This window comes from Schistocerca piceifrons, chromosome 7, assembly GCF_021461385.2.
Source record: "Schistocerca piceifrons isolate TAMUIC-IGC-003096 chromosome 7, iqSchPice1.1, whole genome shotgun sequence".
Classification (NCBI taxonomy): Eukaryota; Metazoa; Arthropoda; class Insecta; order Orthoptera; family Acrididae; genus Schistocerca; species Schistocerca piceifrons.
In genome coordinates, this window is record NC_060144.1 from 160,378,381 (window position 1) to 160,406,141 (window position 27,761).

The window sequence follows — 27,761 nt, forward strand, 5'->3', positions numbered from 1 at the left end:
CAGAGAATTTTTTCACCATGAGTAACATTACCAGGAAAGTCATTACGCATATCAGGTTTAGTATTGTTCCTAATATGCTACCTTGCGAAATCCTATATTAATGTATTTTGTTTCTGGTAAGTGTTTTACTAAATGTTTAGATCTATTTGAAGTATGTGTTATCTCTAATCTTTGTACCCTATCTGCTATGTATGATCGAAACCAGTCATTAGCTACCCCTCTTATTCCTAATGCTTCTAATTTATTTAATAGAATCTTGTGATCGATTGTATCAAAGGCCTTAGACAAACACTCATCATAGCATCAAGTACATCATTTGAGATTCCATATTTTTCCACTCCGGAAACAAAATGGTAATTCAGTTAACAGATTGTATTTATTCAGGTAAGTCATTAATCTGTCATACATAATTGCTTCTATTATTTTTTTAGAATGGTGACAGCAGGGAGATGGCCAGTAAGCAGTACCTTTCTTAAGCAGAGGTACAACTATTGCCAGTTCTAACTGCTCTGGAAATGTCCCTGATGTGAAGGATTCATTTATTATATATGTTAATGGCCCTTGTATAATCCCTATGCATTGTTTCAGTACACACATTGGTACTAAGCCTACCGACTTTAATTTTCGGCTTTTATTGACTTCATTCTCTGTGGTTGGAAGTAGCTTTCATTGTATTTAGTGCAACATCGTTTACAGGTGTTATACTTATTTTGGGAGAATATTTGTTTGTAACATCTCTGCAATACTTGAAAAATGCTCACTTACATAGTTTGGTAAGTGTGGGGATCATGTATTACCTTATCTCCCTCCCTTAGCAGTATGTTATTCTGTGTTTCTTTGCCTCTCCCCGTTTCCTTTTTTATAACATCCCAGATTGCTTTGCTTTTATTCTCTGCATTACATATTACACTCCTGGAAATTGAAATAAGAACACCGTGAATTCATTGTCCCAGGAAGGGGAAACTTTATTGACACATTCCTGGGGTCAGATACATCACATGATCAGACTGACAGAACCACAGGCACATAGACGCAGGCAGCAGAGCATGCACAATGTCGGCACTAGTACAGTGTATATCCACCTTTCGCAGCAATGCAGGCTGCTATTCTCCCATGGAGACGATCGTAGAGATGCTGGATGTAGTCCTGTGAAACGGCTTGCCATGCCATTTCCACCTGGCGCCTCAGTTGGACCAGCGTTCGTGCTGGACGTGCAGACCGTGTGAGACGACGCTTCATCCAGTCCCAAACATGCTCAATGGGGGACAGATCCGGAGATCTTGCTGGCCAGGGTAGTTGACTTACACCTTCTAGAGCACGTTGGGTGGCACGGGATACATGCGGACATGGATTGTCCTGTTGGAACAGCAAGTTCCCTTGCCGGTCTAGGAATGGTAGAACGATGGGTTCGATGACGGTTTGGATGTACCGTGCACTATTCAGTGTCCCCTCGACGATCACCAGTGGTGTACGGCCAGTGTAGGAGATCGCTCCCCACACCATGATGCTGGGTGTTGTCCCTGTGTGCCTCGGTCGTATGCAGTCCTGATTGTGGCGCTCACCTGCACGGCGCCAAACACGCATACGACCATCATTGGCACCAAGGCAGAAGCGACTCTCATCGCTGAAGACGACACGTCTCCATTCGTCCCTCCATTCACGCCTGTCGCGACACCACTGGAGGCGGGTTGCACGATGTTGGGGCGTGAGCGGAAGACGGCCCAACGGTGTGCGGGACCGTAGCCCAGCTTCATGGAGACGGTTGCGAATGTTCCTCGCCGATACCCCAGGAGCAACAGTGTCCCTAATTTGCTGGGAAGTGGCGGTGCGGTCCCCTACGGCTTTGCGTAGGATCCTACGGTCTTGGCGTGCATCCGTGCGTCGCTGCGGTCCGGTCCCAGGTCGACGGGCACGTGCACCTTCCGCCGACCACTGGCGACAACATCGATGTACTTTGGAGACCTCACGCCCCACGTATTGAGCAATTCGGCGGTACGTCCACCCGGCCTCCCGCATGCCCACTATACGCCCTCGCTCAAAGTCCGTCAACTGCACATACGGTTCACGTCCACGCTGTCGCGGCATGCTACCAGTGTTAAAGACTGCGATGGAGCTCCGTATGCCACGGCAAACTGGCTGACACTGACGGCGGCGGTGCACAAATGCTGCGCAGCTAGCGCCATTCGACGGCCAACACCGCGATTCCTGGTGTGTCCGCTGTGCCGTGCGTGTGATCATTGCTTGTACAGCCCTCTCGCAGTGTCCGGAGCAAGTATGGTGGGTCTGACACACCGGTGTCAATGTGTTCTTTTTTCCATTTCCAGGAGTGTATTTTGTCATTAAATGCCTTTTTGTAGCATTCAGCACTTTCCTATAGATCTTTTTGTACCTGTGATAGAGATTTAAGAATTATGGATCATTGCGACTCTTATTCATGGAACTGAGGTATTTAAGTGTTTTGCCTGCATCTCGTGGTCGTGCGGTAGCGTTCTCGCTTCCCATGCCCAGGTTCCCGGGTTCGATTCCCGGTGGGGTCAGGGATTTTCTCTGCCTAGAGATGGCTGGGTGTTGTGTGATGTCCTTAGGTTAGTTAGGTTTAAGTAGTTCTAAGTTCTAGGGGTCTGATAACCATAGATGTTAAGTCCCATAGTGCTCTAAGCCATTTGAACAATTTTTTTTTTATTTAAGTGTTTTGGAGGACTTCTTAAAACCTGCTATTATCCATCTGTTTTTGTGAGATGTTGATACAGACATGCATACTTTTGGAAATGCGTTTTCTAAGTTCAGTTTAAATAATTTAGAAAATTTCATAGTCATATTGGTTTCCTTATACACTTCATCCCAGCTTTGTTTGCTAGTTCTTTTGAAAATTCTTTTATTTTGATTTCTGATAGATGTCGTTTGTAGACTTGGAGTTTAGGGATCGATTCGATGACTGATTTTACTGTTGTTATTTGACATCGAATGTCTTATAGTTTAAATCTTTTATTGCTACATCACATTTTTCCCAGTTCATATTTGTGGCCACATGATCAATTACTGATGCAGTCATTGTTGCAACCCTTGTTGCACTATTGACCAATAGGGATATGTCAAAACTGTGATGGATATTTATGAGCGTGTTGCTCGATTCATTTATAATGTTGATGTTAATGTCGCCACATAGAATTATGTTCACTAAAATCAGTAACTCTGATAAAATTAAAGCAATTTGTAATATTATTGAAAGGAAAACAGGGCCACCAAGAGCACAGGAAGTCTTTAGTGCCATAAAACTGAATGACAAGTGTACTAACAAACAATCAGAAATTTAAAATATTTTCTATTATCATTTTTTAAATGTTGTGGAGAAAATAGGATCCAGATCTTCACTAGAAGAGGCAAGGCTACTAATAGAAGATGCCTTACCTGTGCAGTTTGAACCAACTGTAATTCCACCAACCTCTCCGTCTCAAATCAGGAAAATAATAAACTCACTGAAAAGTAAAAGCTCTTACAGAATTGATGGCATTTCCAGCAAGATACTTAAAGCTTGTTCCCCACAGATAAATATGATTCTCAGCCACGTATGTAATAGCTCTTTGGAGCAGAGTGTATTCCCCAATAGACTGAAATATGCCGTTGTAAAACCATTACATAAAGAGGGGGATACATTGGATGTCAACAACTACCGTCCAATCTCTCTTCTGACAGCTCTATAAAAAATTTTTAGAAAGTAACGTATTCAAGAGTAGCCTCCCATATTTGTAAAAATAAAGTACTAAGAAAATGTCAGTTTGGTTTTCAGAAAGGCTTTTCAACAGAAAATGCTATATACGCTTTCACTGATCAAATATTAAATGCTCTGAGTAACTGGACATCACACATTGGTATTTTTGGTGATCTCTCAAAGGCCTTTGATTTGTGTAAATCATGGAATTCTTTTAGATAAGTTAAATCATAATGGGTTGAATGGGGCAGTGCACAAATGGTTTAATTCATATTTAACTGGAAGAATGCAGAAAGGTGAAATAAGTGGTTCATGTAATCTTAAAACAACAGCTGATTCTTCAAACTGGGAGCTATCAAGTACGGGGTCCCACAGGGTTCGGTCTTAGTTCCTTTACTGTTCTTGATATACATCAATGACTTACCATTCCACATTGATGAAGATGCAATGTTAGTTCTTTTTTCTGATGATACAAGTATAGTAATAACATCCAAAGACCAAGAACTAAGTGATGTAATTGTAAATGATGTTTTCACAAAATTATTAAGTGCTTCTCAGCAAACGGACTCTATTTAAATTTTGATAAAACACAGTATATACAGTTCTATACAGTGAATGGCACAACTCCAGTAATGAATATAGACTATGAACAGAAGTCTGCAGCTAAGACAGAATTTTCAAAACTTTTAGGTTTGTCCATTGATGAGAGGTTACACTGGAAGCAACACATTGATGGTCTGCTGAAACGTCTGAGTTCAGCTACGTATGCTATTAGGGTTATTGCAAAGTTTGGTGATAAGAATCTCAGTAAATTAGCATACTATGCCTACTTTCATTCACTGCTTTCGTATGGCATCATATTCTGGGGTAATTTATTGTTGAGTAGAAAAGTATTTATTGCCCAAAAATGTGTAATGAGAATAAGTGCTGCAGCCCACCCACGGTCATCCGGCAGACATCTATTAAGGATCTAGTGATCCTCACAGTAATCTCACTTATTCACTTTAGGCAGGGGAACCTGTTGTTTGGATTTATTCTAATACGACCTACTTTTCCTACCAGTGACAATAAGTATTTGACCATGTGTGGCCCCATATTCTCTCATGAATCAGCTGTACCAATCTTCCCTTCCCAGTACTGTTTTGGTGTAGGCCATGCCTAGTAAAACCCAGTTAACTTCTCGCTGACGACCGCGCAAAAATGATAAAAAGAAAAAAAAATTATCGCTTACTACATTTTCGCTGCTCATACAGCGAAACTGACAGTGAAACTGTCATTTGAAGTATTTCGTTTTAATTTAATATTTCTTTACTACACATTTTGCCGACAGTATTCACATGGACCACTGAAAGTGCAAATAAAAAAACTGATCTACAATACATTAATTGACGATTGGCCAGTTGGAATTATTTCTTCATTCCCCACCCACAGGTTTTGGAAATAGTCTACCCATAATTGCAACAGTAGGGTATGTTCCTCGTCTTTCTTGGGAACCTTTATTATTAAATAAGTTCTAAAATTTTTTCAACGACATTGTGTTCTAAATTTCCAAGGGATACCTCACAACTCTTCCCTTAACCCTAGAAGTTCAAAAATGGCTCTGAGCACTATGGGACTTAACATTTGAGGTCATCAGTCCCCAAGAACTTAGAACTACTTAAACCTAACTAACATAAGGACATCACACACATCCATGCCTGAAGCAGGATTCGAACCTGCGACTTTAGCGGTCACGCGGTTCCAGACTGAAGCGCCTAGAACCGCTCGGTCACTCCGGCCAGCTAACCCTAGAAGTAGCAAGACACTTTCCATAACGTGCATTACAAGTGGGGTCGGAGGAGAAAACATTGTGACCACAAAAAATGTAAAATAAAATACAAAATGAAGAAGTCGTTAATTGTTGTTGAATTACATTAACAACATGATTTTAAAGAGAGGTTGAAGTGCCAGTGTGGGACACAGACTGAAAATACCATTTAGCACGCCCTTAGCAATACCGATGCATTTTCAATGACGTGTATTACTGACTACATGACAACTACAAAAAATAATGCCCGCCCCTAGTAGCTGTGTGGTCAGCGCGACGGAAAATCTATCCTGAGGGCACGGGTTCAGTTCCAGGCTGTGTCGGAGTTTTCCTCCGCTTAGTGAGTGGGTGTTGTGATGTTCTAATCATCATCATTTCATCCCCATCGACGCGCAAGTCTCCTAAGTGGCGTTAGATCGAAAGACTTGTGCCCAGCGAACGGTCTACCCGACGGGAGACACTAGCGGGCGGTCTACCCGACGGGAGACCTAGAAAAAACGGAGAGGATCCGTCCCCGTCGCAGCCGCAGTGGTCCGAAACCCCACGACGACTACCGCAGTCCACTTCACCACCCGCCGCCCCCCCCCCCCCCCCCCGCCGCCCTACACCGAACACAGTGTTATTGTGCGGTTCGGCCCCCGGTGGAACCCCCCAGGGAACGTCTCACACCAGACGAGTGTAATCCCTATGTTTGCGTGATAGAGTAATGGTGGTGTACGCGTATGTGGAGAAATTGTTTGCGCAGCAATCGCTGACATAGTGTAGCTGAGGCGGAATAAGGGGAACCAGCCTGTATTTGGCAAGGCAGATGGAAAACGGCCTAAAAACCACCCACAGACTGGCCGGCTCGACGGACCTCGACACAAATCCGCCGGGAGGATTCGTGCCGGGGACCGGCCCTCCTTCTCGCCCGGACAGCTGTGCGTTAAACCACAAGGCCAGCCTGGCGGCCTGACATTTACATAACAAAAAATTATATAAATTCAAGTTTCGTTCATTGTTAGTGATCTCTTAATTATACGTTTTAAAGAGTTACTGATGTGTAAATAACGCTCTAAATTTGGAAATACTGAACATGATATAGGTTGAGGTAAGTGAAATCTGGTTAACCTTAACTTAAAAATTTAAAATACATATGACATCTGTTTGAAGAAGTTCTTAGAGACGATATATATTCTATTTTATTCAAAATTTTAAAATATAAAGTAACCGACTACAATTCAGTTTTGACACAAAGTGGGTATGTGGGCATAAAGCACCCTCCCCGCCCTCCTCAACCCCCCCACCCCAGACCCGCCCCAACACCACCACCACTGGATTGCGAGTGTTAAAGGTAGTTTCTGGATAAGCCGAGAAAGCTAACAGTAGAGGTTGAAACCCGCTTCACAGCGTTTGAAATTCAGTTAAAAGTACTTTAGGTTGTTTGATTACGTTTCGCGGCTTGTAAACGCCCGGGTGAAACCACTAACGCGGGCTAACAGGAGGCAGCGCGCACCAGCCCCGCTAAAACTAAAGTTCTCTCCCGGCGCGGCTAGCGCGAGTGGCCGCACGCGGTTAGTTCTGGTCCGCGCATGCGCGGCCGACGCGAGGTCTGTCCCCTCCGGCGCGCCCACTAGCAGCGCGTGAACGTCGCCGCCGACACCGACGCGGCCGCTGGCGACGCCGACCTCGCCAGTAGCGTCCGCGGCGCCGCGCGGTGCACACGTGGCGTGTCTGGACATCCGACGCGGCCACCGCCAGCTGCGACCGAGCCCACGGTGACGCTGGGACGCCTACCCACTGTAGTACGTCGGTGTCGCAGGGCATATTCTTTTCTGTGATAACATCGCGTTTTCATTTAATGTATTGAGTTATTTCTAAGAAAAGGGAAAACAGGTTCAGATTTAACACGATACATCAATCGGAGGTTCATCTTTGGTTCCTGGCTTTTCTGAAGTAGTTTCGACAGGAAACAGGCAAATATTTTTCTTCTTTGATTACATTTAGATGTGATGTACGAGGTATATGCGAATTCATGGCAGATAAAGTCCTGTCTCTAAAGTAAGGAAATTCACTGTTGTCTTATTGTTATGGTTCATACGAGCAGTTGTCGATGAAAAGTGTAGAATCCGAGTATTCGGTCGACGAATGTGTGCAAGACACTCCTAGTATTATCGACACTCGTCCACCTTTACACAGATCTAATCTTCTAGTCCAAGAGTTCAGTTACGCTTAAACTGTATCAGGAAGTCATTTGTTGATATGGACTTGGATTCCTGCACGGTGACAGTCGAGTCGAAAAAGAAGTGCAGAATAACTTCGTGTAGTTTCTGCCAGCCTACAAAAATGCCGTCAGTTATGCACAGTGGCTATACTAACTACGTTACGATTTACTGGGATCAGCAATAACGAACTTTCTTTACCGTAACTCTATACACAGCTTTGCTAGTTTTGCTGCAGTATCGTTACTGTCTTGTCTTAACGAGCTGTTATACTAGCTACGTTCTGACAAATCTAGTTCGGCGCGTAAGCGAAATGAGTTTTCTGGTGTGTGTTTGTAGGAATAAAATTTTTCGCTGAAAAGATTATAGGCTCAATGTGAGCGATGATTTCGTCACCGACAGTAAACTCCACCACGGAGGCCACGAATTCTACGGTGGCGGAAGAAGTGGCCCAGTTCTGCGGTGCGGGGCTGGAGCATTTCCACGAGGGCTACAAGCAAGTCCATGGTTACTTCAGCCTCTTGGTGTGCGTCTTCGGGTCGGTAGCCAACTCCCTCAACATTGCCGTGCTGACGAGGCGCGAGATGGTGTCTCCGACCAACAGCATTTTGACGGGACTGGCCGTGGCCGACCTGCTGGTGATGGTGGAGTACGTGCCGTACGCACTGCACATGTACCTGCTGAAGAGGCCCAAGGCGCTCACGTACACGTACGCGTGGGCCGTCTTCGTACTGTTCCACTCCAACTTCGCCCAAGTCTGCCACACGGTGTCCATCCTGCTGACGGTGATGTTGGCCGTTTGGAGATACAGGGCGGTGGCGCAGCCCCAGGCGAAGCAGCGCCAGTGCGGGATGCCTTCGACGTTGGCTGCCGTGGCGTCGGCGTACGTCCTGGGGCCGCTACTGTGCACGCCGCACTACCTCGCCTTCGAGGTGAAGGAGCACCCCGAGGACAACTCGACGACGCTGTACTACGTGCGGATGAGCCGGCTGAGCCAGGCGGCCGGCGGCCTACTCAGCGACGTCAACTTCTGGGTGTACGGCGTCGTCGTCAAGCTGACGCCGTGCGCCGCCCTGACGGTGCTCAGCCTGCGGATCATCGCGGCGCTGGTGGAGACGAAGCGCCGGCGGCGGCAGCTGACGCTGGCCGGCTCGTCGGCGGCGTCATCGTCGGCGGCGACGCGCCAGCAGGAGAAGGAGCGCCAGACGGACCGCACGACGCGCATGCTGCTGGCCGTGCTGCTGCTCTTCCTGGTCACCGAGCTGCCCCAGGGCGTGCTGGGCCTCCTCAGCGGGCTGCTCGGCCAGCGCTTCTTCTCCGAGTGCTACGTGCCGCTGGGTGAGCTCATGGACGCGCTCGCGCTGCTCAACTCGGCCGTCAACTTCATCCTGTACTGCACCATGAGCCGGCAGTTCCGGCAGACGTTCAGCCAGCTGTTCCGGCCGCGGGCGTTCGACAGGTGGATGCCCATCGACTTCACTGGGAACGGCCACACTAACATAATAACGCAGGTCAGTTTCAAGCCCCTATCACTATCTGTTTCCAACTACGCAACACCGAGCGGATACTCAAGAATGAGTTCACATTCGAACCTGGGACCTTTCTCTTTTGCGGTCAAGTGCTCTACCGACCATTCTTCTGTGTCCCAAAATAACACCGACGAACTTTAGGGACATAGGGACATGTTCCTCTTTCAGAAAAAAAGAAAGAAAGTCTCGTAAACACGGATTCTAAAATTTCTAAAATGCATGCCTTAAAAGCTATGAGTACTTTGTTCATCTATGCTAGTGCGAAACACATCTCTTCTGCTGAACAATTGCACGTAGCTCTTTAGATATGCGTTTTAGAGGCCACGTTTACTGGACATGTGTATCGTACCATACTGCGTCCTCCAAAAATATGGAAAGGAAAGAACTTCCAGTAGAAGACATGTTTCATACCATGGAAGATAAACAAGTGCTTATATCTTTTAAGGTATGCGTTTTAGAGCCTTCGTTTACTAGATGTCATTTTCTGGTTTTGGTGTAAGTAACCGGTCTCTAACGTTTGGATCGTCCTGTGTGTATAAAATGCCCCCCCCCCCCCCACCCTTCGTCTTCTTCTTTTAGCCCCTCAATTTGTTTACCTAACCTTGCCTTCACGGCCTTGGTCAATTGCCATTCTCTCTGTGTTTTCTCTCTATGGTTCCAGACTAGTGACATTTCGCTCTTACACCAATAAAGTGACGACTACAGATAAACATAGCTCTTATGTAGTAAACAGTAGTACATTAAATTTACAGGCCTGTACTGCTTCTTGATCTAAAAGAAATCTATTTGCTGAGCTACAATTAAATTCCTTTTTTGTCAGTAAAAGTGACACATTCTTTGAGTATATCTTTTCTATATGGTGGTTAATATAGACTTAATTTACATCAGGCTTATATAATTCACAAATAATAGAATTTTCCCTGTGTCTTTCACCTCAGATAAATCATACAAACAAAAGGCATGTAAGATATTACGAAAGTGACTTATGTATTCTTAATCGGACTTTTTGGTGTAATTATTTGCTTTTAATGGTATCCTGAAAATGTAGTTAGGGAGAAAGAAAGGGCCTCCGTCTTTCTCTGTTAGCTCCTAATTTCACAGACCTAACCTTGCCTACTTCGCCTGGGTTCCTTGCCGTCTTCATGGTTCCCAAATAATGACATTCTCTTCTTACAACAATATGGCATGTACTTTTTGTCGTCCTCCTGGAGAAAAAATTTCAATAATATAAAAAAAATTAGTTTAGTTGTAATGAAATGCATAATATTACATATGAAGGCCGCCTCTACTGCGATATTTATATTGTCTTGATCTAAAACGTATTGTTATACTAAGATGAACTAAAATGTCTTTTTTGGCAGTAAAAGTACCACCTACTTCTAATACATCTTTTCTGTGTGCTAACTAACGCAGATTACTTCTTTTAGATCACAGATTTATATTTCGTAAATAACAAATATTTCCTTTTGTCCTATAGCTTCAAAAAAATCATATAAATAAATGGCACAATCTTTAGCAAATTAACGTTTCTGTTTTGAATCTGCGCTTCTTGATGTAATTATTTGGGGTTATTGGTCTCCTGAAAATGCACTTCGCATGAAACGGGTTTATGTCGTTCGTTAGATTTCGAGGTGAAAGGAGGACTTCTAAGTAGTAATGACTCCAACTGAGCTATCCAAGCTGGACTCACGATCCGCCCTCACAGCTCTGCTTCTACCGGTACATCTTCTACTACCTCCAAGATACCTGTCTGCGAAAAGCAAAGGTCTCAATTTCTAGTACCCGTCAGGCACCCAATTTTAAAATGCCAGGACTTTTCAGTACATTCATCGTTCAGTTTGTTATGCGTCGCCGGCCGGCATGGCCTAGTGGTTCTAGGCGCTTCAGTCTGGAAAAGCGCGACCGCTACGGTCCCAGGTTCGAATCCTGCCTCGGACATGGATGTGTGCGATGTCCTTAGGTTAGTTAGGTGTAAGTAGTTCTAAGTTCTAGAGGACTGATGACCTCAGATGTTAAGTCCCATAGTGCTCAGAGCCATTTGAAGCATTTTTTTTTTTATGCGTGGGGACGCCGACCTCCGAGGTCAAAACGTAGGAGGTTGTACAGTGATGTATGCCAAATATTTTAATATGCTGACTAATGGTACCCGGTGGCTCCTTACGGATTAAATTATAATTTATTCAGTTTTTTACCCCAGTTACCTACAATTCTGTTGAAATACCTTCACAGAAGTGAACGAATCTGCAATATGCAGTTACATAAACATTTGTCTACATTTCCATACATACTCCACCAGCCACTATACGGTGCTTGGCGGAGGGTACCTTGTACACATACTGTTCAATAGCTTTCCTGTTCCCGTGCAAATTCAGCGAGGAGAAAACGACTGTCAGTATGCATTTTTCCATTATCTTCGCGGTCCTTATGTGAGATACATATCTGTTGTTGGCAGTAGGCTCGTTCCGCACTGTGTCACAGAAGATGCTCACATAAGCTTTCTCAATAGTGGTTCGCGGAAAGTACGTCTTCTCCCCTCCAGGGATTCTCATTTGAGTTCACTGAGCACGTCCGTAATACTCGAGAGCTGATCGAACGTAGCGGTAATAAATCCAGCAGTAATCATTTGAGTTGCTTCCATATTTACTCTTAATCCGGTGAGGAGAGGATGACAAACATTCGAGCAGAATTCTAGAATGGACGGTGCAAATGGTTTGTTCAAATGGCTCTGAGCACTACGGGACTCAACTTCTGAGGTCATTAGTCCCCTAGAACTTAGAACTAGTTAAACCTAACTAACTTAAGGACATCACAAACATCCATGCCCGAGGCAGGATTCGAACCTGCGACCGTAGCGGTCTTGCGGTTCCAGACTGCAGCGCCTTTAACCGCACGGCCACTTCGGCCGGCAAATGGTTTGTACGCTGTCTCCTTTATAGGTGAGTTATACTCTCTCTCTCTCTCTCTCTCTCTGTCTTTACACATCACTTTGTAACGTTGCGCCGAGATATTATTCGACGTGAACGTCATCACTAACATGATTTCGAACATATCAGGACTGTTTTTACAACTCATTAGCGTTAACATACCAGTACATGTATGGGGGACTGATGACCTTAGCTGTTTAGTCCCCCATAAACATCCCAACAACCACCACCACCACCACTACATGTATCCAGCTTTAGAGTGAACCACCGTTCATCGCACAAGGAAAATCTAACCACGTATTCCTAAATCCTTCCACAGTCACCCAATAACGACACTGTCCCGTACGCTACATCACCATCAGCAAAGAGACGCAAAATGCTGGTAACCTCATCGGCCAGATCATTTATGAATTTAGAGAACAAGAACTATCCCATCTCACCTTCATGGTCCACACCTGACGAAACCATTGCCGCCGATAATCACAACACACAGCACAACCATCAGATGAGACTCTGATGTGGTCGCTATCGTATCAGGGTCATCTCAGCGTACCACGCTAATGCCCCATTTCCATTGTATTCACTGAAACAATACACGACGCCCATGTCCGCTAATTCATCATCGGTGAATCTATCTATGCTGCTGGGTATCACTGTCAACACAACCGGAAAACTAAGCCGAGACAGTGCTGAAACCAAGTTGGGGGGGCAAACAGTAAAGTGGACACTATTGCGTCGACAGAAAGTATCTTGAGGGAATGCAAAGTGTTTCTTTCCAAGCTAGACACACACTTCCTAGCGTCAATCTTTGGACTGTATAGCAGATAATTTCAGCGCATTACAGATGGAAAGATACATGGCGTTAAAGTTCAAGCGAAATACAAATACTCTGTAACGAGCCACCGAAGGTCAGTAATCTCTCATACCAAAATACTCAGAAATTGTTCGTGCACCAACTCTGAAATTCGGCCATCGGAGTGCAGATTCAGCCTGCATAGTTAGATACATAGCAGTATAATGTACGCCAACAGCCTTGTCGCAAGGTAACAACGGTTCTCGTCGGATCATCGAAGTTAAGAGTTGTCGGAGTTGGCTATTACTTTGAATGGGGTATCATCCGGGTCTGCCATTCGCTGTTAGCGAATGGGGAGCAGTCAGCCCTTATGGGGGCAGCTGAACTACTTGACTGAGAATTAGGAGCTCCGGTTACGGATACTGACAGCGGCTGTGGGAGAAGTGTGCTGACCATATGACCCTTTGTATTCAATAGCGCTTATAAGCAGAGGATGTCACGGCGGTCGGTCGGTACCGTGGGGGCCTTCAGAGGCCTGTTCGGATGGAGTTAAGTTTAACTTTAGTAAACTGTACGTCACCCAGTAAGTACGAGTGCCACAACGCTTACGACATAAGGCGGTTTGAAACGTTAAGCTGTTGCTTCCAAATTTATATGGTTTGTTGATCTTTTCTTATAAACATCTAACAAAGGCTGAGGGAGACAAATGTCAGTGGCATCAGTTATACCTGGTCGTCAGTCATCGACATTTAAAATGCATGAGGGAAACTTTAACAAAATGGAGAATGAATTAGCTGTTACTTAACAAGACTGAAGACTGGGGTGTAACACCTTGTAGGCGGCGAGATCGTGTGAAACGGAACGTGAGCTCATGTGGGAGAAGGATGGGAAAGGAAATTCGACCCTATCGTTTCCAAATAAATCATCGCCACATTTGCCTTAAGATATTTAGAGAGACCAGGGATAACATGAGAACTTCAAACTTGGCAGTCAGTCAGCTTGGAAACCGTCGTCCTCCCAAAAATGAGCGGCGTCACGCAATACGGCAGTTACAATAGGAGTGGTATACTGGTTATCGATGAATTTGTTATTGTTATGATTTTTAGGTGGCGTCTCCCTAGGGTAGATGAATAAATGTAGTTTACGTTCTCCCTCTCTCTCCCTCTTTCTAAAAAAAGAAAACTATTGGCCACTTTACTTATAAACAACATCAAAGAGCTCTGCTCCTTCTACTCTCACGTTCAGAATATGTTTTATTACTTACACTGTGAGTAGATATTATTTTACGCAATATTTCCTGTTGCCTTTCTGGAACTATGCGTCCGCTTACTCTAGTAAGACCTTTTGTTTGCCTTGAGCACAAACGGCAGACACGCCTCTCCACAACATTCTTTTGTCTACGTTGTGTTGTGGTTTCCACTGTAATATGTGTTTATTGTAAATCTATAGTTAGAGGTTTCTTTCGTGTAGAAGTTTGTCTATTTGGTCATTCATTATTTGCTTTCTCTCCGCTATAGTTCTCTGGGCATGATAGGTATTTCTGTATTGGGAAGAGATATTTGTCACGAATATTTATATTAAAACGGGAATCGTGGGTGAATCACAGAGCGGAAGATACACTGGTAGTTGCATTGCAGACTACGAGGATGGTAGACAGAGCGAGGTGGCGCAGTGGTTAGCACACTGGATTCGCATTCGGGAGGACGACGGTTCAATCCCGCGTCCGGCCATCCTGATTTAGGTTTTCCGTGATTTCCCGAAATCGCTCCAGGCAAATGCCGGGATGGTTCCCTTGAAAGGGTACGGCCGACTTCCTTCTCTAATCCGACCGATGACCTCGTTGTTTGGTCTCTTCCCCCAACCAATCCAATCCAAGCCAAGGATGGTAGACCTAGAGTACTAACTTTAGTACTCTACGTGACAGATGACGCAGAACTGCACACCAACGTGCAGTTTGGGAAACAAACTCACAACCACACACGCAGTCAAGAAAGATTTTGTTTCAGATTTTGCTGATTGTAACTCCTTTTTCTCACAATAATGTTACGAATACTGATATTCATAAATGTAAAGCCCAACACCTAATCCTTAAATAGAGCAAACATACGGAGAGTCTTTCATATTCTTATCTCCGTGTCTGTTGTCTCTTCTGCCTCTGCGTTTTGTCCTTTTTGTGTTATGGTTAATGGGTAACATAGTCCTATTAGGCAGAAAGAAAGTTGGTTGGTTGGTTTGTGGGGTGTTGATGAGACCAGACTAAAAAGGCCATCGGTCTCGAAAGGAAGTAGTTTTCTATCTGACCATAACTACATAGAATATTTCTGTATGACACTGAAGCAACTTACGTTTGCGTGTTTACTTTAATTCATGTTGCTTGTCCACTTGAAAGCGTGGCTGGTTTGAATTGTAATTTGTAAAAATGTACAAATTAGTACGTGAAGCAAAATTTATGGCCGTTATCCTACACAGTGGTAACTGAAAGAACCTTTTACTCCAGCATGCTACGATTACATCATGGTCGATGTGTTTTTATTTAAATGTCATATATTTCAAAATTTCGCATTTATACTGTTGAAACTATTGATTACAACATAATGTACCGTTGTATCTCCACAAAGTCCTACTGTGATTAAGTGTCAGTAGTTTTAGGTACAGAAATGTAAACATTCCTTGATTTTATTTAATATGTTGCTGTGTTAGACGAAAGTCGTAAAGAGACGTTCCAGTTACACAAATGGTTCGAATGGCTCTGAGCACTAGGGACTTAACATCTGAGGTCATCAGTCCCCTAGAACTTAGAACTACTGAAACCTAACTAACCAAATGAGATCACACACATCCATGCGCGAGGTAGGATTCGAACCTGCGACCGTAGCAGTCACGCGGTTCCAGGCTAAAGCGCCTAGAACTTCTCGGCCACAATGTCCGGCTCCAGTTACACACATACATTTGTATATCTGTAGCATTTGTGGCGTAGAGTATTTGGCGCAATAACATTTATCGTTCCCGTCACTCTACTGTTGTACTTCTAAATTATGTACAGGAATAACGTTTATGTATATGCCAGAACATCTCGTTATTACAGTGTCGAAACATATAATAGCAGTTATTTACCAACGAGAAGATATTATTCAGAAAAACACGTTTAATATTTCATTTAGTATTTGTTTCCCATATGTGTTGTTTATGTGTGTGTGTGTGTGTGTGTGTGTGTGTGTGTGTATGCGTGTGTTTGTGTTTCAGCGAGAGTGTGTGTGTGCGAGAGAGAAGGAGAGAGAGAGAGAGAGAGACAGACAGACAGACAGACAGAGATAGGGGGAAGGAGTGGGCGAGGGGGAAGAGGAGGGTCTTGTTCCTAGGGTGTGCATGTGTGCGCCGCCGCGCTTGGTTGGGGGGGGGGGGGGCGCCGGGAAGGGGGCAGGGGGCGGTACGCAATTGAGTATGAGATGACACGGCAACATAGGATGGGTTGGCGACCGAGATGACACTCTTCTAACTCCTTTGGTAGTAAACAATGGTTCAAAGGGTTCAAATGACTCTGAGCACTATGGGACTTAACATCTCCGGTCATCAGTCCCCTAGAACTTAGAACTACTTAAACCTAACTAACCAAAGGACATCACACTCATCCATGCCCGAGGCAGGACTCGCACCTGCGACCGTAGCGGTCGCACGGTGTAGTAAACAACGCGTGGGTCATACGTGTAACGGACTGCTTGTAAAACACGTTTCTTACGTTTCGTTGACTTCGACGGCTGACAGATGAATGTCGAGCTGTACTATTACAATGCTTTGCCAGTGTACAGATACGGGCTCCTGGGAGCCTTCGAAAAACAGCGGAACGTTGAAAACTTAGAAGTGGAAAGAAGACGTACAGAAAATTCTTAGCCTGGTGATACAGTATGTTTTCTGGATGAAATTTCGGCGTACCATAGCTAACAATCTTCTACATGTAGGTTCCAACTCTAAAGAGAGTAGTGTCTCTTGGTGGGAAAATAGCACGAAGTAAAGGGATGCCAAATAAGTGAAAATGGTAAGTAAACAAAAATGGTTTCAAGTTTTCCCTTCACGAAATGTCTACGTGGACAGCTAGGTTCGTTTCTTTTGCAATCCAAACCTTTCCTCGAGCAGATTCTCATCCAGTTGAACTCGATGATATACGTCGTAATCAAGAGGCTGTGTGCTGTACTATGAAAGGACACGAACACACAAATCAGTTACTGTGTCACAGAAAAAACGTTGGTCACATTTTCTCTAACAGAATAAAGTGGTATGATTCCTTCACCTTATTTGATAACTGTTAATATTTAAGGCTCTTCAGACCGTTCTTTCCTAAAATGGAGTCTTACTAGTTGATGGAATTCACAGAAACGAAGACTGGCCCACCGTTTTAGTTCGCTTCCCTTATTGGGAAGACTACCAATTTCGCATCGTTACAGATGCATCCTCAGGGGATGCACTGTTAATTAAAATTCACTTTTTTGGAATAGAACTATGTGAAAAAGAGAAAACGTTTTTAAAAATAATCCCAAAAATGTTTGTCAATCGTGTATTAACTGTAAAACAGTGAAAAAAGCTAAAAATCATGACACACATGATTAGCCCTCAGTCGAGAACCTACGTTGTTTCATTGTTCATGCGCGAATCGAAAATGTTGATCCATTATAGGTTGTTGTCAATAGTAAACCGCATTAACCACAAGTAGGTAAATGTCAGACTAGAAAAATGGGGACATAAAACATAGCACAAAAAATAATTACACCCCTTGAAATTTATGGCAGAATGTGTCAAAAATTTTTAAGAAGCTTTCGGAAAGTAACGTCTACGAATTCTACGAAAGTAAGTAATAACAATCTACCAAAAGTGCTGTTCCATTTTAGAATCACTCTGCATTAAGAAAACGTTAAAACGAGGACGCTTTGTTGTCTAGTACTATGGACTGTTAATTAGTGGTGTGCAACTACAAGCTCATATTGACAAGACAGATCCCGATTTTGGTACCATGAAGCACTCTCTTTCATAAAAAATGTAAAAAGTGAATTGACATGTGACAGGGAACCACTTGCAGTATATCAAGGCGCCCGTTATGGTAAACCAATGGCAAATGCAATAAAACTGGCATTAACGTTAGCTGACAAGGTGTTTTGCAGAAACGCCTTAATAAAAAGAGTAATATGGGTAGAAACATTCCTATAATACGTGTTTTCTGCGGCAGACGTAGAACCAGCGAAGCAGTTGTTGTGTTTTGGTTCAAATGGCTCTGAGCACTATGGGACTTAACTTCCGAGGTCATCAGTCCCCTAGAACTTAGAGCTACTTAAACCTAACTAACCTAAGGACATCACACACATCCATGCCAGAGGCAGGAATCGAACCTGCGACCGTAGCGGTCGTGCGGTTCCAGACTGTAGCGCCTAGAACCGCTCGGCCGCTCCGGCCGGCTGTGTTTTGGTATTTAGAAACTGAGGAGTAGCAGAGATATGACATTGGCGAGCGATTAGAAACATGCCGGAGCAAATTACTGTAAGACAATAAAGATGTAGGTTTTCCGTGATATCCCTAAACCGCTTACGGCAAACAACGGGATGGTTCTTTTGAAAATGGAACGGCCGACTACTTTCCCCATCTTTCCACCACCCGATCTTTTGTGCCGTCTCCAAGGCATATGGCGTCACTTACTTCACAATCCTTTAACTGCAGACCCTCCTATCACCAAATTTTCAGCTTATTACACAGCTATCGACGGAAATTGAACTGAAAAATTCTTACCTTGGCTTCCTATGGATGAATGTTCGACGCTGCAGTCTAACTTCACCATGCAGCTGGCAAGGACAGTAAACAGGAGATTTGTCGATACCACGGCATACAGTCTGAGAATTTCATTCCGTGTACTCAGTTAGACAGTGAGTATGGCTTGCAGTCAGGCGCGTGAATAATATACACAGATAGTTTTGCGTAAGGATAAGTGATTGGCCTCCAAAAAGCCGGCTGCAATAATCGAAAAAAAGGACCATTAACACGATTTGCCGATACTGGCAGAAACAGATTCACCATAGCCAAACGCAGCATGAAAAAACCTACCGAAGATCTGTCAGTCGTTTGACACACATTCAGTCGCGAATTCATCATTGTGATCGATCCGACGAGCAAATGGTGCTTCAGTGACCATAAGGACTTTTAACAGGCGGCTCACTAAAAGGTGACTAAATTCTTCGCGCCCATTGCGCCAACTACCATTGACTTCAGTAAGCCAACAAGGCAGATTTGTTGTGTAGTCGGGCACATTCGGTCTGGAATCTCTTTTACTGGAGTGGAATAGTTTTCAGTGATGCGTTTGCTAAGAACTGAGCCCTGACGCCCAGCGAAGTCGTGTCTGGAGCGTCCCGGACCACGGTGGGATGCCAAACTGACTGTCGTCCCAACACACGGCCCGACAACCTGGAGCAATGATCTGGGGTGCCACCTCATTTCATAGGAGGACTCCTTCGGTAGTCATCCGCAGTACCCCTACAGGGGAGCAGTACATCGACGATATTCGATTTGCTGCCCTGTACGGCAAGCCATCTAGGGTTTACATAGCAGTAAACGCCCGCCCCCACACGGTTTGATCCTTCTCCAATCGCAAGCTGGTTGGAGTGCCATATCCTCAATGTGCCAAACGTTCTCAAAATGGGGAGAGATCCGTCAACCTTGCTCGCCAACGTACGGTTTGAGAAGCAAGAAGACAAGCAGTAGAAATTCTCGCTTTTTGAAGGTGGGCATTATCTTGATGAAATGTAACCCCTGAACGGCTTGCCATAATGGGCAAAAAAACAGGTCATTGACGATGAACCGCTGTTTGTAACGGTGCCGCCGATGACAACCAAAGGGGTCCTGCTACTAAGAGAAATGGTACCCTACACCATCACTACTGACTTTCTGGCCATATGGTGGCCGTTAGTCACGTTTGTATCCTACTGCTGCCCAGAGCGCCTCCAGACTGGTCATCGGGGCTCAGTTCGAAGCGGTATTTGTCACTGAAGACAATCCTATTCCAGTGAATGAGAGATTACAGGCTGAAATTGTCGCTGATTGCGGGCGGGCATTATTGTGATGAAATGTAACCCCGGGATGGCTTACCATGAAGGGCAGCAAAACAGGGCATCGGACATTGTCGATGTACCGCTGTGCTGTAAGGGTGCCGCCGATGACATCCTGCTATTAAGAGAATTGGTACCCTACCTGTCAGACCATGTAGTGGCCGTGAGTCACATTTCTATCCTACTGCTGCCCAGGGCGCCTCCAGACTGGTCATCGGGGCTCAGTTCGAAGCGGTATTTGTCACTGAAGACAATTCCGATGTAGTGAATGAGATGACACGCCGAAGACGTGCTTGGAGATGGCCAATACCAAGGTGACTGTTACCTGTTACTCGGCCCGACAAACAGCTGTGACTGTCTGGGGCGCCTTGTCTTATCGTAGCAAGACCCCTTTGGTTGTCATCCAGGGCACCATTACAGCACAGTGGCAAGACGACGATATTCGACGCCCCGTATTGTTGCCCTTCATGGATTACTATCCCGGTACGACACTTCAGCAAAATTAAGTCCGCCTGCATAAAATCAGAGTTTCTGCTGCTTATATTCATGCTTGCCAAACCCTAACTTGGTAGCAAGGTCGACAGATCTCTCAGTTGAGAACGTTTGGAAAATTATGGGTAGGGGCCTCCAACCAACTCGAGAGTTTGGTGACGTAACGCGCCAGTTGGACAGAATTTTAACACATATCCCTCTATCTGTCAATTCTAAGCCGAATAACCTCTTGCATAAGGGCCAAAGTTGGAAGATGGCGTAATATTCTGGATCAGAACCGAAGTGCGTACTATCCAACGAACATGACATGATGTTCGCTAAGTAGAAAAAAAAAGAGAGAAAGAGAGCACAGAAAATATGTCGCAAACAGCTACAATAATTGCTTAAGACATGCTGTAACATGCAATAAATAAGATCAAAAAACAAAAAAGACCCTCACTGATGATGGTGATATTTGTCGCCTAAACTAGTTTGCGAGAATAAAGAACTAAACGAATAACAAGGTGTTTTGCATCAAGGCGGACTCTTATATTACTAGCCAAAGTTTGACCAACATCTCATTTACTTCATCATTTTGTGAAGCTGTTTCTCCTCAATAGCTCGTACAATTTTACTGTAACTGAGATCATTTCTTTGTCTGTACAGATGCGTCATATCTACGTATTTCCGTCCCATTCAGATAAATAATTCGTCGTGCGTCTTTTCATTTTCTTACAGAGTACTTAGTCTCGCTAGAGTAGGCCTTTACCTCAGGTTATGGTACACCATGGACCAAACTATCAAAACACAGTAAAATTTTTGTAAAAAGTGGATTAGCGATAAATTTCTTACTGTATCAAGAAAGAACACCCTGTACAAAACATGAAGACAAATTGCAGTTAACCTCACTTAAGGGTGTGGCTATACTCTTAGCACTCACAAATGAAGTGTGAAAAATTTTTAACATATGGTACAGATTAGAATGGTCAGCACACCGCTCTCCCAGTCGTTATGATGTTGTTTTTTTTCCCTTTTTTGGCCGGATCAGCTACTATTCGGTCGAGTAGTTCCTAGTTGACATCACGAGGCTGAGTGCACCCCGAAAAATGGCAAAAGCGCATGGCAGCCCGGATGGTTACCCATCCAAGTGCCGGCCAAGCGCGACAGCGGTTAACTTCGGTGTTTAGACGGGATTCGGTGTATCCTCTGTGGCTAGGCCACTGCGTAACTGACAACAGCTTAACAGTAATTTTGCAGAGCTTATCTGTAAATGTGAACATTCGGTACTTGTGACCATTTCATTTGTGCAGAGTTTTCTGCCATATATTAACCGCACTGTGGTGTGCATCAGTTTCTACGTTAACTAATTTATATCTCGCTGTACCTTTGTGCTATTTTCTGCAGGAAAGTCGTGGGCCGCTTACCTAGCAAAATATCTGCTCCATGTATAGGAGGGTTGTTTCTTAGCTTCTTTGTTGTGGAGATATTACTGGTCTTGGGACATCCTTTGTGTAGATCTTCGTGAACAGAAATTGTAGTTCCCATGGAATTATTATTACACTGTGCTGTGGCGTGTGATTAAGTTTGAATCTCGCTGGCAGATTATGGCTATGTTTCCTGCCATACTCAATCGCAGAGCCCAGCCTTTCTCGATTTACACTCTCATGAGAGAGCTACCCACTCACTACCCACGATACGCCTATATAGCTCTTGTTGTGTTAAATCTTCTGTCCTACGTTCCGGACTACACAGAACCTTTCAGTAATACTTCAATGGACAACAATGCATGAATGTATGGAGAAGTGACTTCGACATAACCTGCGGGTTATTTTCAGAACGGCAATTTCGCTGATTCTCTTCATATGTAGAACCACGTCTTTCACTTCATATGAAATTGGCTTTGCAGAGTAAGATATTAGATAAAGTGAGAAAATTTCTGCCTAAACGTTTCATCCCTATTTGATTTATTTTGGAAAAGTTGAAAGAATTCAAAGAACATATGTATATTTCCATTATCGTTCCTACATTACGCCTCAGTAGGTATCGATGGGGGGTTTTGTGTTTCTCACAAAAAGAAAAAAATCAAGACATTTCCGTCACATCGAACTCCAAAAAGCTTTACTGAGCTTGTTCCTAATGGAGGTTACATGCCTTTTTTTCGACCCATCTTCGAACTGACCAGCCTAGCCTATTACAGAGGGCCTGTACTTCAATGTAAGTAACGAGCCACAATACAACCTGGCATTTATCACACTAATGAATCATTCCCAAAGGCGACAGGAGAAATTCTTTAGACGATTGGGAACTAAAGCCTACACATTGGGATTCACGGTAATTTATCGACATTTAAATACATTATCAACAATAATAGAATGGTTAAATAAAAATAACAATTGTAACCGCTACCGGATACCATCCTTTTTTCCTCCACTAATCACCAGTACATTCTTTTCCTGAATTTTTAATACCCTCAGTGCGTTCGCAGCGACTTTGTAGTATGTTTATTGATCGACGGTGTGTCTTTCCCGTTTCTCAAAACCTTGATATTAAGTACTACTCTACAACGTGCTGTATAGTGGATTTGAAATTAATCGACTCATGCGCCACATATTCGTCCCCAGAGCTGAGTATTCTATATTCACTAATCATATATCTTGCACTTTGTTTCCTGTTGCTATTCTAAAACAATAACATTTTTCTGCCAGTCTTGACATTCCTTGGAACATCTGTAGACATCGATGTTTTAAGTGACGTACGATCTATACATACATGCGTGTATCCGAAACTTCTTTAATTATTACTCATCTGCCGACTTCACCTAATAACTTCTACAGTACAATAATGGACAATCATAGAATATGAGTTAGTTATTTGCCAGTACTAATGACAAAACCCACATCCAAAGCATTAGTAGGAGACTGTTGCGTGTCATCTAATTACGAATATAGGTAAGGTTTTGACGTGAGGCATCGGTACCCCTGCAGTATGTATTGGCATACTATTTCGACCGTGATAACCGATCTAATTTCTGCCACAGTCTAAATTCAAATCAGAAATTCAGTCAGGCATGACGCTACATACTGAGAGAAATTTACAGTGGCGGTACGTCATATCAAATTTGGGTTATCTAACTCCATCTGATTGAATCCGTCGAATTAAATAGTTAGACACAAAAATATAGCACTGTAATGTTACAACTAAGTAAATGACAGCATGCTTGCGCTTGCTAGTGGTTTGCGTCGGTTTATTATATTCACTTCACATTTTTCTACTTAGAAGAAGTGTGGACCGTAATTCAGTAAGTCTCGGGAGACCTAACAAGGAGGTGCTTTGTTAAATAAGGATGAAATGCCGCACAAACCACCGCCGAAGCGTCATATCGAATTAATGAGAACTGTGAACAAGCATATAATCCAAACAAACACAGGTCGGAAACCAATGGTTTCCCCAATACGGCCTCATTTCCGGCTAGACCGACTTAGTGGTCGTGTGTGCCTCCGTTTCCTACAACAAATTCTAAACCAAAGGATGATGTTTCTTACGGTGAATGGAGGCATATGTGGTACATGCATGATGTTTATCGGTGTCTCAGCTCACTTTCACGTGACTTTTCGGAACTTGTAACACTAATCTTGACGAGGGAATCGATCGTACATCGCAAACACCGGGGCGTTCCAGGTTCCCCGACGTGAACACCTTCGATTTGTGTGTGTGGGAATACTTATATGGTGTGTTATAGCCCTGCTGGCAGCATCAGTGAACTCCGGGCACACATTGTGGATACATGGGACTTTTACACGTGAACGTGTATCGAAGAGCAGACATGCTGAAGCCTGCTCTCACACGAACTGTGGCCATGAAGAATACTTTTAATGTGCTCATCAAGTGCATATCTGCAGTTCAGGACATCTTTGACTCATCGGGAGACAATATCTTTTTCCAACTTAACGTTTGTTAGGATTATTAGCATGTTTTATTGCCCTCTACACGCCCTTTCGTTTGTCCTATAGTGGTCAAACACCGTGTATACACAACGGAGCGTGGACACTGCCGTCTTTACAAATTTGGTATTATTACTAATTATTATTAGTGTTATTAGTGGGAACATACGCATATTTGTTGTAATCGGTGACCAAAATTTACGATGAATCAATAATATGTGTACACTTCTACTACATAAAAGCTTATAAGCAGTATTTTATATGGTGATTATATATATGAATAAATTATCAAATCTCTTCTACTCAAAGGACTTCACTTTCCATATTCTGGAAGTACTATGAAGTATGGGCAAAACCATGGAAAAATGTCTAGTAAACATGGGGTCGAAAATGCATGCCGTAAGAGCTATGAGCACTTGCTCATCTTCGCTAGTGTGAAACACATCTCTTCTCCTGAGCAAGAGCTCATAGCTGTAAAGGTATGCGTTTTAGAGCCCACGTTTAGTAGAAATTGTTTTCTTGTTCGGTGAAAAGAACATGTCCCCAGAGCATGTCGGTATTTTTAGGGATACCCTGTGTCGGCATTCAATAAGTAGACGCCATATCAGATTAAGGCAGGAATATTACCCAAACTGTAGTATATGAGGTACAAGAAACACATACGCTTGAAAACGTACTATAACACAGCAGAGTGACGCTACATTGTGTAATGTTCAGAACAGAACCAACTACTCTGTGTCTACCTATTACACAAAGAGCATTCAATAAATAATGCAGCACATTTATCCTGAAAGCAGATTGGTTTTATTCATGGTTCCAATACACCATATTATTCCTCACTCCTTTAGCTACACAACCCTAATTTTCACAATATCCTGCGTTTAGTGCGACGGCCTTACGCCGCCTTATTGGAAGGACCAGTATGCCCGCGTCATACCACTCTATTGGAAACTTCGGAACCAATGCCTTGGTGTATCAATGACCTACTCACAACCACGTACCGCTTCCCGCGAATCGCGTCTTTCATTGGGCCGAACAGATGGAAGGTGCGAGATCCGGGCTGTAGGATGGATGACGCAGAACAGTTCAATGAAGTTTTGTGAGCACCTTTCGGATACGCAGACTTCTGTGGGGCATTATGTTGTCTGGTGAAGGAGGAGTTCGTTTCCATTTTTGTGGCGAGGAGCATGCTGATGTCGTTCCTTCAATTTGGTGATGGTATAACAACACATTTCAGAGTTGATAGTTGTACTATTAGGGAAGTCATCAAACAGTGCAGACCCTTCAGAGACCTACAGGACCACCGCCATGGCGTTACTAGGTGAGGGTGCGGCTTTGAACATTTTCTCTGGAGGAAAAGTAGTGTGGCGCCACTCCATGGATAGCCGTTTTGTTTCCTTTTCGAAGTTAGGAACCTATATTTCATCGCCCGTGACGATAATACGCAAAATCATTTCACGGAGCCTCGTGACGCGCAAGTAGTTCCGTACAGATGACCTTCTGTTAGGCGGCGAGGAATGCAGCGGCCACACACCGTTGGGTACTCCAGTTAGTGGACGAGTGTCCAACAGAGACGTCAAGTTATCTAAGATGTGTGTGACTGCGAAAGGTCGATCACCTGCAATGACAGTGTCCGCACGTTCCAGCACAGCAGAAGTCAGAGAGGTGCTGAGTCGGGCGGCACGAGGAGATCGGACAGGATTGCACGACTTCGTTCCGATTAGGACAGACGCCTCGTCCAACGGCTCACCGTGCTTTTTCTCACTGCTAGTTCTCCGTAGAGATTGAGAAAGCGCCTGTGCAATGGTTTGGTTTTCCTCGATAAGAAACTCAGTGACATCTCTCTCCTAGGGACGCCCGTCCTTTACAGACACCATTTTGAAGGCGACGTATAGCTCCACCGTCTATCTGAACGTCATGAAACTGTAGTGTTTGAAGCGGGAATATTCCACGAGGTCCTTCAACAAATTCCGCATTTTTTCTACCGAAATTGGCCGAGAAAAATATGTGTTGGTATACTTATTTAGTGCTCCTCGAATTCTATTTCTAAAGTAATATGAAATTTTTCCTTACTTACACCTGACAGGGGTTTCCGTTATCAGAACCGTTGACATCAATCGTGTGGCATTTCGTGCAAATGTTGATATAATGTTTTTATTGTTCGCAGGTATAACAGCGACTGGTCGCCAGATGAATCGTCTTCTTCGCTTGCAGACAACGGTGCAATCCTATCGCTTCTCCTGCCGACACAATGCCGTATTGTTCAACGTGAGACTGCATGGACGGTGTTAATTAAACAATCGGCGTTCATTTACATCGAAGCAAAAAGTATTTGCATACGAGAAAGTGTCACTTGCTTTCTGAGCCCGAGAGCAAATGACATTTTTTTGTGGCACAGTGTGTTCGTATACTGGCACCAATAGGGTACTTTCGATGTTGCCTCGTCGTATAACGCTGCCCTGCCTCTCGTCTTGTTATCCGCTGGTGATGTTTACACACGGCTAACGCAATAGTAGAAACAACAGTAAGACAGCAGACACAGTTTCTCTCTTGGGATAATACTGATAAAACTGAAACCTCGTCGCAGCGTATGTGGCATTCAGCTATATACTGACGATCCTTGACAATTACGTACCAAAGTTAACTTATTTAAAATAGTCGGAAACCATACGAACAAATTCCTCCGACTGCAGTTCTTAGTAAGAAATCGGTTCTAGTTTAACAGTTTCATATAAAGCTGAGGGACACCTTTCCTCTTATTGTAAGACTGTACGAGAGTATTGACATAAATGTGACTTCCGTGAAACCAGTTTTGTATGGGGTCAGTTTTCGTTATCATCGTACATCGACGCTACCTTTAGGCGTTGTGCAAAACTTTGCTCAAACAGCCCACGTGTATTAAGTTGGAATACCCAAGCTGACTGTTAGTTAAAATGCCATTGATGTTATTTAATAATGTTAATTTTAAGAAATAATTTAATAAATGTGTCGCATATGCAGATGAATAAAATTCAGCTACGCATCATTTTATAACCGTTGAATCCTGTTATCAACTCCTTATTTCACTTATTTTTAATAAGAAAGTGATGAAGACACATATTTAAACAATTCTGTAGCATCATAACAAGTTATTAAGGCGACTGTGTTACAGTATACTTAAAACGACATTTAATAGTGCTGCCCCTCAACATGCATATCCTCTATGTTCATTTGAAACAAATACACAATAAACACGAAAACGATTTTCTGAAAACTTATTACAATTGTAGTGTCAGCTGAAATTATCTTTTCAAATTAATCATTACAT

The 27,761-nt window shown here is 43.7% G+C and overlaps 1 protein-coding gene across 1 annotated transcript; it reads left to right on the plus strand.

Moving 5' to 3' along the window:
* Positions 1-7,143: 7,143 nt before the first annotated feature.
* LOC124805092 (G-protein coupled receptor dmsr-1-like) lies at positions 7,144-27,484 on the plus strand. The gene is made up of 2 exons (XM_047265530.1): positions 7,144-9,228; positions 26,622-27,484. The coding sequence occupies exons 1-2, from the start codon at positions 8,101-8,103 to the stop codon at positions 26,625-26,627; spliced, it is 1,134 nt and encodes a 377-aa protein (XP_047121486.1). The 5' UTR covers positions 7,144-8,100; the 3' UTR covers positions 26,628-27,484.
* Positions 27,485-27,761: the final 277 nt, after the last annotated feature.

Bases quoted from the DNA above. Each gene is read 5' to 3' on its own strand.
- LOC124805092 (XM_047265530.1), top strand. From the start codon at position 8,101: ATGATTTCGTCACCGACAGTAAACTCCACCACGGAGGCCACGAATTCT.